The 13577-nt window shown below is 38.0% G+C and overlaps 1 protein-coding gene across 1 annotated transcript; it reads right to left on the bottom strand.

Annotated features, from left to right (window-relative positions):
• Window positions 1-2253: 2253 nt before the first annotated feature.
• kcnj12b (potassium inwardly rectifying channel subfamily J member 12b) lies at window positions 2254-8939 on the bottom strand. The gene is made up of 2 exons (XM_079252803.1): window positions 8339-8939; window positions 2254-5568 (listed from the first exon to the last, which is right to left on the bottom strand). The coding sequence occupies exon 2, from the start codon at window positions 5460-5462 to the stop codon at window positions 4194-4196; it is 1269 nt and encodes a 422-aa protein (XP_079108929.1). The 5' UTR covers window positions 5463-5568; window positions 8339-8939; the 3' UTR covers window positions 2254-4193.
• Window positions 8940-13577: the final 4638 nt, after the last annotated feature.

Here is a 13577-nt window from a genome sequence, read left to right as displayed (position 1 = left end):
GAAAGCAAGAAGATTATAGTGGAAAAGGATGCCTAAACACACATAAACAGGATACTTTTTAACTCATAAGGTTTTTAATGTTTTCCTTTAGCCTGTAAAAACAAACAAATGAACAAACCAATTATAATCATAAACTAGAGAGAGAACCTGTTACACTGAGAGAATAACGATAAGCCAGTCCACTTCACAGCTGCACATCTGGTTTCTGTGGTTAAATGTAACTCAACAGGAGTGTCTGTTTGTGAACTTGTGATCTCTTTCCAGTGCTCAGGGTTATGGGGCAGTGAAATGATGAAGAACTGCCAAGTCTTGTCCGCACAAACGAAAAGACGTGCCTGATTTGTTGCATAAGAGTGAAAGGAGAAACCTCTGACCCCAACCAGACACCATCTACTAAATCACAGCTATAAACTCCAGTCTGTTCCTGTTTATCAAATTGCTCGTTCCCCCTGCTGCTCCTGTTTATTAAAAGTCTACTAGAAATAGAAACAGGAGAACTTCACTGACTCTCTGCTTTTTGTTTGACTGTCATAAAGAAAAAAAATTAACACAAGTAGCTTCATCAGACATATTTTTTATTGCAGTAAAAGTAGGAATCTCTTTTTCTAATTGTCACATTTTTTAAAATAATTTTTGCACACAACAAAGTAAAGAAGACAAGGTGCAAATCAGATTGAAGATTGCTTTAAATGCATTTAGAGGAAGACAGCAAGAAAATGTCAAAGTTGTACAGTTCTTTGTAAATCAGTCTCTTCAACAAAGAAAGTATTTGCAGCTTTTTTGTGCTTTGTTCAAGAAACTTCAAACGTTATATTTAATTTTTCAGAAATTTACTGATAGACTTCAGCCTGAAAAACCATGAATCTAACAAATGATTAGAGGGGAAAAGGAAATTATATTTATTTACAGTATGAAAGCGGGACAAATGTACAAATCTGAGTGTTTTTCCTCTGCTGGAAGGTCTGATCCTTCTCTTTGTGCAAATGGCGAACCGCCACTTGTTTTCTGGAGTGAGCTAGTTTTGTTATTTTCAGCACAAGTCAGCAACATATGAGTACAAATGTGTTAAAATTTGCTGAAATAGCAGTCAGGTGGACAAAGTTAACCCACATAGAGTTTTTAGTTTGACGAATGTGGAAGGAAAACTAATTCAACTCACCTGGGATAAAAGAAACAGTGGTACACAAACTGACCTATCTATGTTACTTATCCATTAACATTACGATAATACTGCAAAAAAAAAAAAAAAAAAAAAGGAAAAACAACACAGACAGTTCATTAACACAGCATCAATATTTCGGGACTTAAACCAAATCTATTGTTAAAGTGTATCCATAAGGTATTGAAGGTTTATGGGTCAGTTATTCTGCCAAATATAATGTTTAACTGGCAGTCATGTATGAGATACACTGCAACATGTTAGGATCAGAGTAAAACCAGGATGATCAAAAGTTTGTGCGATTAAACACCTGATCATGAATAAGAAAGTGTTTTAAATTAATTCACGGAAGGAATTAATCCAATTTATAGCTGTGTCAAGCAAGGATTTAACGTGTTTACACCAAGTTTCAAATTAGATAAAATTTTCTGATACTTCGACATGTCATAGGTGTTAGAATTCATGATTTATCATTTGTCTTGTGTTTGACTTATTTTGTCATTCATGTTGAGTCTGACAGAGGTTTTTATAGTAAATGAGAACCAACTCTCAATGGACTTACCTGATTGACCATATTGCTGTGTTGCATCTACTTTCTGAAGCTTTCTATCCTTATGTAACCAAAATAACAATGATGCATAAAATATTTACAAAGAGCATTATTTCCAATTGTAACCAAAGAGAAGGAAAAGAACAAATAACCATAAAGTAAAAGGCCAGTATATAAACTAACAAGCAGGTGAAGAAAAGTACAGTAGAATAAATTTTCAGTGCTGTCGGTGTTTGTGCTTAAATAAATGCAGGACACAGATTTTATGTAGTCCTGTCTTCCATGTGGCAGCCATGTGATGGTGAATCATTTCAGATGACTTTAATCAGACCCTTTTTATTGCTTGTGAGTGCCCTCTAAATGATATCAAGTCTTTAAGAACCAAATTGGGAGGACTAAGATCCCTCCGTTTTATAAGTGTCCTCATGTCTTGAAGTAAATCAAAAGGTCAGACTTCAAGATCTTGTATTATATTTAATTAGATATCCTCAGGTTGTGATGAGTTTTAACTTAAAGCAAAATATCCACCAGAGGAGGCTTAATATGTACTTTGTATTTTATTTCAGAACAAATTGCTTCTTGCACCTAAAATGAATACATACATTTCCTTTATGGAAATATTCTAAATTATAAAAAAGAAAAAAAACATCAATATTTGCCTTTGTATTTTTAACAGTGGTTTTCCAAATTTAAGCAACTGAAATAAAACATTCATTTGTGACCCTCATTCACACCTACGTCTTGCAGTCTCACACATGCATAAAAAAACCTGGCATAATGACTACTTAACGGAAAAGAACAGTCTACTAACCCTAAAACTGCCTTTTAGTTTTTGTTTGTTTCCCTGTTTTATTCTCAAATAGATTATATTTTCTCACCTGCATTCATTTTGGTTTCTGCTTTTATTTTCTTCCTCTCTTGCGTTCAGTCAGTTGATTCCCCATCTCTGATTGTCTATGTTCTGTATGTCGCGCTTTGTTTTTTTTTCAAATTTTATTTTGAATTCTTGTCTTTTTATTTCAGAATGATCTTATCTTTGCCTTTTCTTGAATGCCCTGCTGTTTTGCTGGTGTGTTTTTTTTTGCCTTTGCCTGCCCTTTGTTGGAACCATTGTCAGCCTCCTTATGCTTGACCTCCAACCAACTTTTTAAGAAATATAATTTTAAACATTTTTGCAGAGTGCCACTGCTCTTTTATTAACATCACACACGATAGCATGTTCAGCTGGCTATTTCCTACGCCTGTCCTCATCCAGCTCCAGGTTAGTAATACCCTCCGTGTAGTTTTCCTGGAAAGCAGGCCTGGATGCTGCTACATCATGGGTCAAAACTGGCAGATCTGTTCTGCAGTATTTTAATAAGTCAGAATTGTTTGACACAGCTAGGTCACCATGAAATGAGATAATGAGAAAAAACAAAAACAATCTGCTATATGAAACACTATTTTTCACTAAAAAGAAGCCTAACCTCTGTCTTGACTTTGCTTTGCAATTTAAGCAAATCTTTAATCAAATTCAGTGGCTGTTTTAACATAATTTTATTATTTAACCTTTGTTTACTTTGTTTACCGGGCAGATGCTTGACAAGAAACAGCCATGGGTAGAAATGATAAGCTTGTATTTTTCTATCACTGTCTTAACTCAAGGAGCACATTTTTTTTTTCAAATCTGTATCTGTGATCAAGCTAAACTTCTTTTCTGTGCTCCACAACTACAGTTTCCCAGATTAAGCAGCAATAACAGTAGGTACGTCATACTTCAGGGCTCCATAAGTGTCTTGGGTGCTTAAAGAATTAAGATAAACAACATTTAAGGTCAAATGTATCCCACTGAATGAATGAAAAGACAAACATATTCATATGATACCCTATCAATGGTATTTTCCCTTGTGTGGTTAAATATCTATAACTACTTTATGTGTCTTCGGTTACTGTGTGCCGTCCATTCTGTATGAATGTTAATTAGCTTTGTGTGTGCTCACTAACAAGGTGAGCTGCTGACATTGTCTAATGCAATATGTTTAATGTGTTGTTCACACAAGTTATGTCATTAGGACAAAAGTTGATTTTCTATCATAGAAGCTTAGAGAAATGTTCTACACGTCTGGTTTTCTAAACGTCTCCCAATGTCACCTCCACAGCACACTGTACATTTGAGGAACCGGCATCTATAGATGGTTCCACCAAACTATCATACATTTCTCAAAATATTTATACAAAACTATGTTGTCATGCACTTTATTACTTGGATGAACTATCATTTAAACATGACTGTTTTGTTTGCATCTAATAAAACTCAGTAACCGTCCGAGAGAAGCGAAAAGTTCCACCACTGAGGTTTTGAGCTTCATCTTTGTAAGATGGAGATGGATTGTCCTCCACCTGCAGCAGAGATGTCATTAGTGGGGCCCTCATGTCACCAGAATGACCATCACAGGACCCTCAACACAAGCTGCATCCACATCTATCTCATGATACAGACCAAGGTTAAATCTGTGATTCTCTTCGGGAGGATGGTTGATCGCGGTCTGTGGCTGTTGATTCAGATGAACATCTTCTGTTTTGCTCTTTCTCTGCATCTCCTTCCTCCTCCTCATCCTTGCTGATGAAGGCCAGCTCATTCTCATAGCAGAAGGAGTTGGTGCCAGATGTTGGGAATTTTCTCTCCTCCATGTCCTTGGCGCTACATCTGGGGGTGGAGGGTACTTCAAATGTTTTGTGGAAGTAGGCATAATCTATCCTGTACTGGTTCCTTTCCTCGAAGATGAGCGGCTCAAAGCGGTGACCCCACAGGATCTCTGTAGGAAGGTAAGATGTGCGTGCCTGTGTTGTCATGGCTGTGGCCTCCACCAGACCCTCAAGAATGATTACTATCTCAAAATCTGATGTTTCAAGATCTTGCTTACCGATGCCAAAAAGAGGACTTTCTTCATCAATCTCATGTATGACACTAATAGGTGCAACCAAAAACAGGCGGTCGGTGCCTTTGTCATAGCCTACATTCATATCAATCTGATCCAAGGGGATATACTCGCCCTCCTCTGTGTAGCGGGGTTTCACCAGCTGGGCCCTCACATGAGCCTCCACGATATGGCTCTTCCTCAGATTAGCAACTCTGAACATCATACACAGCTTCCCATCACGCATAGCAATTACTGCGTTATGGCTGAACAACAGTGTTTCTGCGCGCTTCTTGGGTCTTGCCATCTTAGCCATGATCGCACCAATCATAAAGGCATCTATGATGCAGCCCATGATGGACTGAAAGACCACCATGAAGACAGCTGCTGGGCATTCCTCTGTTACACAGCGAGCTCCATAGCCAATAGTTGTCTGGGTCTCAACAGAGAACAGGAAAGCTGCCACGAAAGAGTTGACTGTTGTAACACAAGGAACAAAACTATCGTCCTCTCCATGATTGTCCATGTCACCATGTAGGAGGCCAATGACCCAGAATGCCAAGCCAAACGTCAGCCAGGATACCACAAACGCCAGGCTGAATAGCAGGAACATGTATCGCCAGCGGATGTCCACACAAGTTGTAAAAATGTCCGATATATACCTCTGAGACTTCTCATCCATGTTTGAGAAGTGTATGTTGCATTGGCCGGACTTGTTGACAAACCGGCTGTGGTATTTGCGCCTTGTGTGGATCTTTCCATTGCCAAAGCTGCCCACAGCTGGCATGGTACTCAATCTAAGGCCTTCTTCTTCACAGGACAGGAAGCTGTGGTGGTGGGCTCTTCCCACACTCATGCCTCAGTGGAACACAGCCACAGGGCTTCACACTATCAGCCTGGCTCATACAAAACTGACCAGGCTCTCCGAAGTACACAGCTGTGTCCAACACAAATGTAGACGCCTACAAAGAGAGGACAGGCAAAGTATTAAAACACATTGTGTAACTGTGAATAATATATTCTCAATCTTTGTTTCAGAAAAGATTAAGAATATCACCAAGGCCAAAAAAATCGTAAATTTATATGAATAAATGTTTATCTCATTAAATATCCTGAAATTCATTGTCTTATCAATTACACCTTTCTTTCCCTGATTTTCAGTGCAATCTATCCATTTAAGGATATATTTGTGAATATTTAATCAAACTGTTCGAACATCAGTCCAGAATCAAACATTGTCATATTTACCAGTCTAAGCCTTTGACCTAATTTGTTGCAGATGCTAGTTAGCAGATTAGAAAGTATTTTGTCATTAGTGATTTGGTTTTTCATCTAAGTGTAATCTAAATCTTACAGCCACTGATTACCATACACAATAATCTGTATTTCGAAGCATTTTATATCAATTTTGTTGGATTCTGCATAATTAGGACAAACATGGAAACATATCAGCAGATTTTCAAACTGTACAGAAATCAGTATCTCTCAATGAGACATTTAGTTCCGTTTTAAAACATTCTCAATGAAAAATAGTATAAAATAATATATTATTTTGCAGCATTTATTTGACACACTTTCTCAGCTACTAATATACTGTGATATATACAATACACATTTCACTCATCAACAAGGTACAGAAATAGCCAGCTAATCCAATGCCCTGCCATTTTATGTGACGTATATTCTGTTTCCTCCAGCTGGCACCACTATTAGTCACTGGAGTGCTGCGATGAGGTGTGTGATTCCCTTGTGAGTTTGAAGAGGAACGTTATAAAGGCGACAGAAAACTGCGAATCATTATAGAGAAAGCTTCGGCTTAATGACTCGTCTCAGGCATATCATGTGCAAAATGTTTAAAGTACACTAAGTAGCATTGTAATACAATATGGCATAAGTACAGTCTGAATGATTTTACTGGATTTTTCCCATAGGATCTTTGCATACTTTAGGATACTTTATGTCTAAAAATAAAATTCATTTTGAAATGCCATTTTTTATTCTTGTTTTTTTTTTTTTTGAGAATTTTCAGCCTCTTTTTCCATATAATATCTCCATGTATGAGGATTGCACTCTGAGTACATAATGTACTGAAGCTTAGTATTACAAGGTGATCCAGCATCCCCACGTCTCTACTATCAAACTTCCCCTGAACTTCTTATTTGACACAGAAAAATATTAGTCCAATGAGGCCAACTCTGATCCAAGGACATTCTGATGTGCAAGCACCTACAGCTTGAATATTTCTGATTCAGTCTCATTAGCTATTTAGTAAACAATAATGATGATGAATAGCCATGCTTATTTTTTTTTTTTGTTCAGGATAGACTCATACATATGTCATATATCTTTTAGGTTTCCTTATCTTTCAGTTTACTATTTTATTATTCCATTTGTAAATCCAAAAGAAACAACCAGCAATTGCCATGATAAGCAAAATAGTTTTAATTATGTGATTTTTTTTTTTTTTTTTACCTACATGATGTTATTAAAAGGCTGGTATGCAAATCCTATCAGGTTAAATTGACTTTGTGGTTCATTTTAAGAAGAATTCCTACTTGAAATTTAAAGTAGGACACAAAGAAATTGTGCTTAGGAGATGGACAATATCTGCCTCTCTGAGGCTGCTTTGTAAACAAAACATAGTTAAGTTTGACCTAAACTAGGAAAAGATTCTTTACAAAACAACACTGCTAAAGTATTAAGTTGAAAGTTGACAATATTATTTAGGCTACTGGGTGTTTTTCATTAAAGCTGATCTGAAAATTTCAATGCATCCTGTAGCTACAGAGATTTGTTTGGCCCAGTGGACCAACAGACAGAAAGATGGACACTGACACCACTAAATCCACAGCACAAATGTTATCAAAAACCAGTTCTTATATCTGCTACAACTGAGTGACATTCCGGTCACCATAGCAGTTATTAAACATGTATTGCTTTTCTTCACATGTTGAATTAATTTGGTTATTTCTTTATTGCTTCCTTAATATAATGGCACTGATCTAACTTTGCTTTTATGGAGCCTTATTTACTTCAAATCATGAAAAAAAAGCTGTCATATCATAATACTGCTGACTTAAATCCAAAAGCACCACAGCAGCAGGTCAATGCCGGATGAAACATTCATTAGCAAGTGGCCACAACTTTTTTTCTTTTTCATAATTTTTTATTGCGGTAAACTTTGATAACATTATTTTTAACGTTGTATTAAAATACAACAACAATAACAACAAAACAAAGATAAAATAAAACCCTGTTTTTCATTGTTTTTGATTTTTGTTTGTTTGCAGTTTAACCAAATTTTTAAATAGCTTTATTGTCTGCTAACCAACATAATCAATTATGTATATTTTAGAGCTATATGTAGATAATACTGTGTGTATAAGCTGTATAACACGGACATTCAATCAAAGTAAGACAACTTCTTTCACACAATCTGGTTTTTCTCAATAGTCTCAGTTGCTAGGAAGCGGACTGCTGAATACCGAAGAGATATTAATATCTAATATTTTGTGATACTGCACCTAGCCTCTTTGAGGAGTCACACTTTGCCTGCTGGGCTGTGACATAAATGCTGAAGTGGTGATAAGACTTTTTGTTCGTTTATTACAGCCAACACACTTCTCACTCGAACATATAATTGCATTTAACACTGAATAACACAGTTATTGATGAGTGAAGTTATTTGTTATGCAATAACTTTCCTTCTGTCTAAAACTGTAATCAGCTTACCTTTTGTGAACGTGTTCCAGATAACGTGTCTCAACTTTCCTTTTCTTCAAAATCTCCCAGGTTTCTAGCCAAACTGCTGCATGCTTTTTTTTTTCCCCCTTTAGGCTTCTTCTACTTCTTCTCTTCTGCTATGCAGGACCACTCTATCCTTTAGAGGTAAAAAGAATAAATGAACACAGAGTATCTTCATGTCTCTGTCTATTTTTACTTCATCTATTTCTCCCCTAAATGGGGAGAGCATTACAATCGGTTCTAGTCAAATCCTCCAGTTATCGCTTGAATGATATCCACTGGGTCAAAAACAGACCAGATTGGAAAAAAATGGCTTCAACGAATCTCTTAAGTCATAATTTTGTCCATCAAAAATAGAGCAACTTGATCACATCTTTCCCAATTCTAAGGATGTAGGGCAAGTCCAATCCAATCAAAAATCAATTCCTCACAGGTTATTCAAGAGTCACGAGTAGTTGATGGTCTCTCTTCTTCCACGTGCCTCTCACTATGTCAGTATATCTGCTATCGGATCTTCTGCTGCTGCATTTCCCACTCTGTATTCCACATCTAGTGAACTATTGCTCACTGCTCAGCTCTAGTCCTCCCCTCCCTCTCTCAGTGTCACTGTAGCTACTTGGCATTTGGAGACTACATGCTCTTCCCCTGTGAAGTGTTGATGGTCAGCTGATCATCACTGGTGTTGAAAGAACCAACCGGTTTACTCAGGATTGATGAGAGCAGGAGTGACCAGAGGATACTGATTTCTTTCCTGTGGAAGACTGGATTCTGATTTCATCTTCCCACAAAGAATTTCTTTTTCTGTGACCACATTTCCTTGAACTGTGAAATATTTATTTCAAACTTTCTTTCAGTAACAACAGATTACATATAGATTTATTAAAAGTAGATTTAACTTCTATATGGTCATTTGTGTAAAGGAAAAAAACTCTTGGTGATTGTTGTGGACTGGAAAACCCATATCAATTACTTGCTGAACATCATTTCTAAGTTTTTAAACAAGCTTTTTTTCAAGATTTTCCAAACCTGGTATGGCACTAACAGTGAACAACAGCTTGGGCTACAAATAAGTAGTTTTAGGGGACTTTGCTCCCAAAATTGTGGCCCTTGAGTCACATGTTCATTATGGTTGAAGAATATGCAATCATAAGTTGTCATGGTAGAAACAGGATGTGATGTGTAAAATTTCTGTCAACTGTGACCTTCTGGTTGTAAAAATAATGTATTTTAGCTCTTATAATAAAAAAGTTTTTAATAGTTCCTAATAATAATAATAGTTTCCTTCTTTATTTAGATTCCAGGTCCAATAAGAAAAGCACTTGGAGAGCGCAAACCTCCGCCAAGGGTCACAGTTCTCCCCATATTATCCCCAATTATTTTTTTGTTCTGGATCATATTATGTGGAATCTTTCTAATAAGTCTTTGATATATTTTAGAACCTGTTGGAAGCTCATTCATTCATTTTCCAAACCGCTTGATCCAATTCAAGGTCGCAGGGAAGCTGGAGCCTATCCTGAAAGGCAGGGTACACCCTGGACAGCTCGCCAGTCCATCACAGGGCCACACAGAGACAAACAACCACTCACACTCACTCCTAGGGGCAATTTAGAGTAACCAATTAACCTAACATGCATGTCTTTGGACGGTGGAAGGAAGCCTGATTTTTCCTGAGTGCTCCGACCATTTTCATTGGAGTTACATGCACAAATGTTGAAAATGCCCCTATCTCACAACTTTTTTGTTTTTTTATTTGGTCTTGTCCAGCATTTAAGCAAGCAGAATGATTGTCTGGATACTGTGTTCTGCTGAGCAAGTTTACTCTCCCAAAGGAAGCTTTATAGATGTAATGATCTCCTTGATTTTCTGGATTCCTAATTTATTTTTCTATTTATATGTCATAAGTGTTTGTATTACAGAGTCTGTATAGTTCTGCTGGACCAGACTGGACAGAAAAGAAAAAAGGATAGAAAGGGAACAAAGAAAGGAAAAGAAAAAACAACATAAATAATAATAAAGAAAAAATAGAAGTCAGCAGACAGAAACACCTTGTAGAGAGACAAAGAAAGAGAGAGAGATAAAGTAAACACAACTAACATACATATCCACATACATATATATATATATATATATATATATATATATATATATATATATATATATATATATATATATATATATATATATATATATATATATATATATATATATATATATGCATATACATACACATCCATCCACATACATATGAATGCATGTGCATACACATACACACACATAAACACATATAAGCCAACCACAGATTCATGGTCCCCCTGAGTGAGGACAAAGCCATCAACTGTCAGGAGCACCAGAAATTAACAAGTTAAATATAAATCAGAAACACGGAAAGAAAACTACATGGTGAGAGTGAATAACCTTCCGGACAACTCAGTGACTGTATGCAGAACATGCAGAGTGGAATGTGTTCAGAGAAGAGTGATCCTGCCAATGTGACCCCGCCCACACAAGACACGAGGCAGGCTAGGAGGCCTCTAAGACCTGGGCAACCGGCAATGACCCCCAAGCAGAGACCCAGACCTCCCCGTCTCCGAGTCAACCACGCAGCCACCAAGGAGATGGCAGAGGAATATCTATGTACCCCCCCCAGGACCAGGACCCTCAGACCGACACCGACCAGCAGCCTGGCCACACCTTAGTGCACCACTGGGTAATCAGTTCCTCCTTTTCACATTTCCAACAACTCCTGATATGGTCATGAAAATCCATCCATAACTTTTTGAGTTGTCTTGAGCACAAACAGACAAATAGATAAACACTAGTAAAGAAGACAGCAGACAGTGTAGGGAGGAGACTGAAAAAACACATTGTAGAGAGAGACAGAGAGAGAGAGAGAGAGAAAGTAAACAAAACATACATACATATCCAGATATATATACGCATATACATACACATCCACATCCACTCACATAGATGTATATACATGTACATACAGTTATGCTTGTATGTATTCATACCCTTTCGTAAAGAAAAGGTTGAATTTACAACAGTCACTCAAATAACTGGAGACTTAAAAAGGAACAATAACTAAAAATTTGCAAAAATATAATTTAGTAAAATAAAACACTGATTTTTCATTGAATTGAGTTGAAGAAAGGAAGAAAAAAAACAAATTGGTCCTGGACAAATTAGAGCACTTTTCTGTTGAACAGTGGGACAAAATATCTGTCAACAGGTGCAGAAGTCCGACTGAGAGGAACAGAAAACACCTGACTGTAGCGGAAACATTAAAGGATTGTTTAACAAAATGTTAGTTTATAAGTGATGTAATATGTAATAAATTATCTTATTTGTTTGCTTTTTTTAAAAAAAATATTTCTATTGAACCATAATTAGAAAATAATGTAAAGATTTTCATAAATCTTTTATTTATCAATACTTTAGTCAATTTCAGCTTATTTTACAGGCAGCTGTTTTTTTTCCTTCTTTAATGAAAGAGTATAAGTAAATGTGAGCACAACTGTACACATACACACACATAAACACATAACTCAACCACAGATTCATGCCCCCCCCCCCCCCCCCCCCCCCCCCCCTTGGGAGGACAAAGACAACAACTGTCAGGAGCACCAGAAACTAACAAGTTAAATATAAATCAGAAACACAGAAAGAAAACTACCTGGTGAGAGTGAATAAACCTGCAGGACGACTCAGCAACTGTGTCAAATGCAGAACCTACAGAGCGGAGTGATCATGCCAATGTGACCCCGCCCACACAAGGCAAGATGCATGCTAGGAGGCCCCTGAGACCAGGGCAACCGGCAGCCACCCCCAAGCAGAGATCCAGACCACCCCGCCCCCGAGTCAACCATGCAGCCACCAAGGAGGTGGCAGAGGCACGCCCCCGCCAGAGCTCCAGTGGGTACAGACCGGCACAGCCTGGCTCTGCCAAGTACCGGCCACCCAGGGCAGGCAGAGTGCGGGCCTCAGGGCCCCAAGAGCCCAAAAGCAACCCCCCCACCCCCGCAGGCAGATGGCCCAGCCCATGCCAAAGGAGAACCAGGACACCCAGACTGCCACCGAGCGGCAGCCAGGCCACACCTTAGTGCACCAGTCATGCTCCCCAGGCTCCGTCCTCACATACAAATGTATTTAAAAAAAGCAGACATACCAGTGTTTCCACATAACAGACTGACATCTCACAGTGCTGAGTACAGATTTGATAAACATCACATGACAAGACATAGTCGATATATTAATTTTGAACATCCTTTGTCTCCAAAGAGTATGAAAAGTGTCAAGTTGTACCTTACAAAAAGTCCATGAGCACTATACAATCTGTTTCCTAAGCAAAATGCCCAATCATTTTTCATTCATTCATTCATTCATTTTCCGAAAAAAATGCTTATTCCAATTCAGGGTCGCGGGGAAGCTGGAGCCTATCCCAGCCGGCTTTGGACGACAGGCAGGGTACACCCTGGACAGCTCGCCAGTCCATTGCAGGGCCACACACAGATGAACAACCACTCACGCTCACACTCAATCCTAGGGGCAATTTAGAGTGACCAATTAACCTATCATGCATGTGTTTTGGAAGGTGGGAGGAAGCTGGAGTACCCGGAGAGAACCCACGCATACACGGGGAGAACATGCAAACTCCACACAGAAAGGCCACTGACCAAACCAGCCAAGGATCGAACCAGCGACCTTCTTCTGGAAGGCCACAGTGCTAACCACTGCTCCACCGTGCAGCCCCCCCAATCATTTTATACAACCTAAATTTACTGATACAGGCCTTTTTGAAGATTTTCCAAAAGGGCGCAGTATAAAGTAGTTTTGATTTTTAACCTGTGATGTACTTGCCTAAAGTCAAGCAGGAACTGTCTAAGTTTAATCATCACAACTTGAGTTTACATGTAATCAAGGCAACTGCAAAATTACTGCCATAAAGATAATGGCCACATAGTTAAAAGGTCTATTTTTATCCTCTGTCAGGATTTTTATTTATTTAACAATAACCAAGCAAGTGTACTGTCTAAACCCCAACAGAAAGTTGTTGAAATGTTTTTTTTGTTTTTTCAAAGTAGCTCTGTGAGGATGCTCGATCAAAAGTTACTGGATCTGCCCAAAGAATGCATGAAATTCTGTATGAATGCTTAGACTAAGTGCTGTTTAGATCTGATCTGCTGTGGCCATTGCTAATATCAAAATCTTATGGAGACCAAGGCAA

This window comes from Telmatherina bonti (assembly GCF_933228915.1).
Source record: "Telmatherina bonti genome assembly, chromosome: 14".
Classification (NCBI taxonomy): Eukaryota; Metazoa; Chordata; class Actinopteri; order Atheriniformes; family Telmatherinidae; genus Telmatherina; species Telmatherina bonti.
Note: the sequence above shows the minus strand (reverse complement) of the source record. Positions and strands in the feature narration are given on the sequence as shown.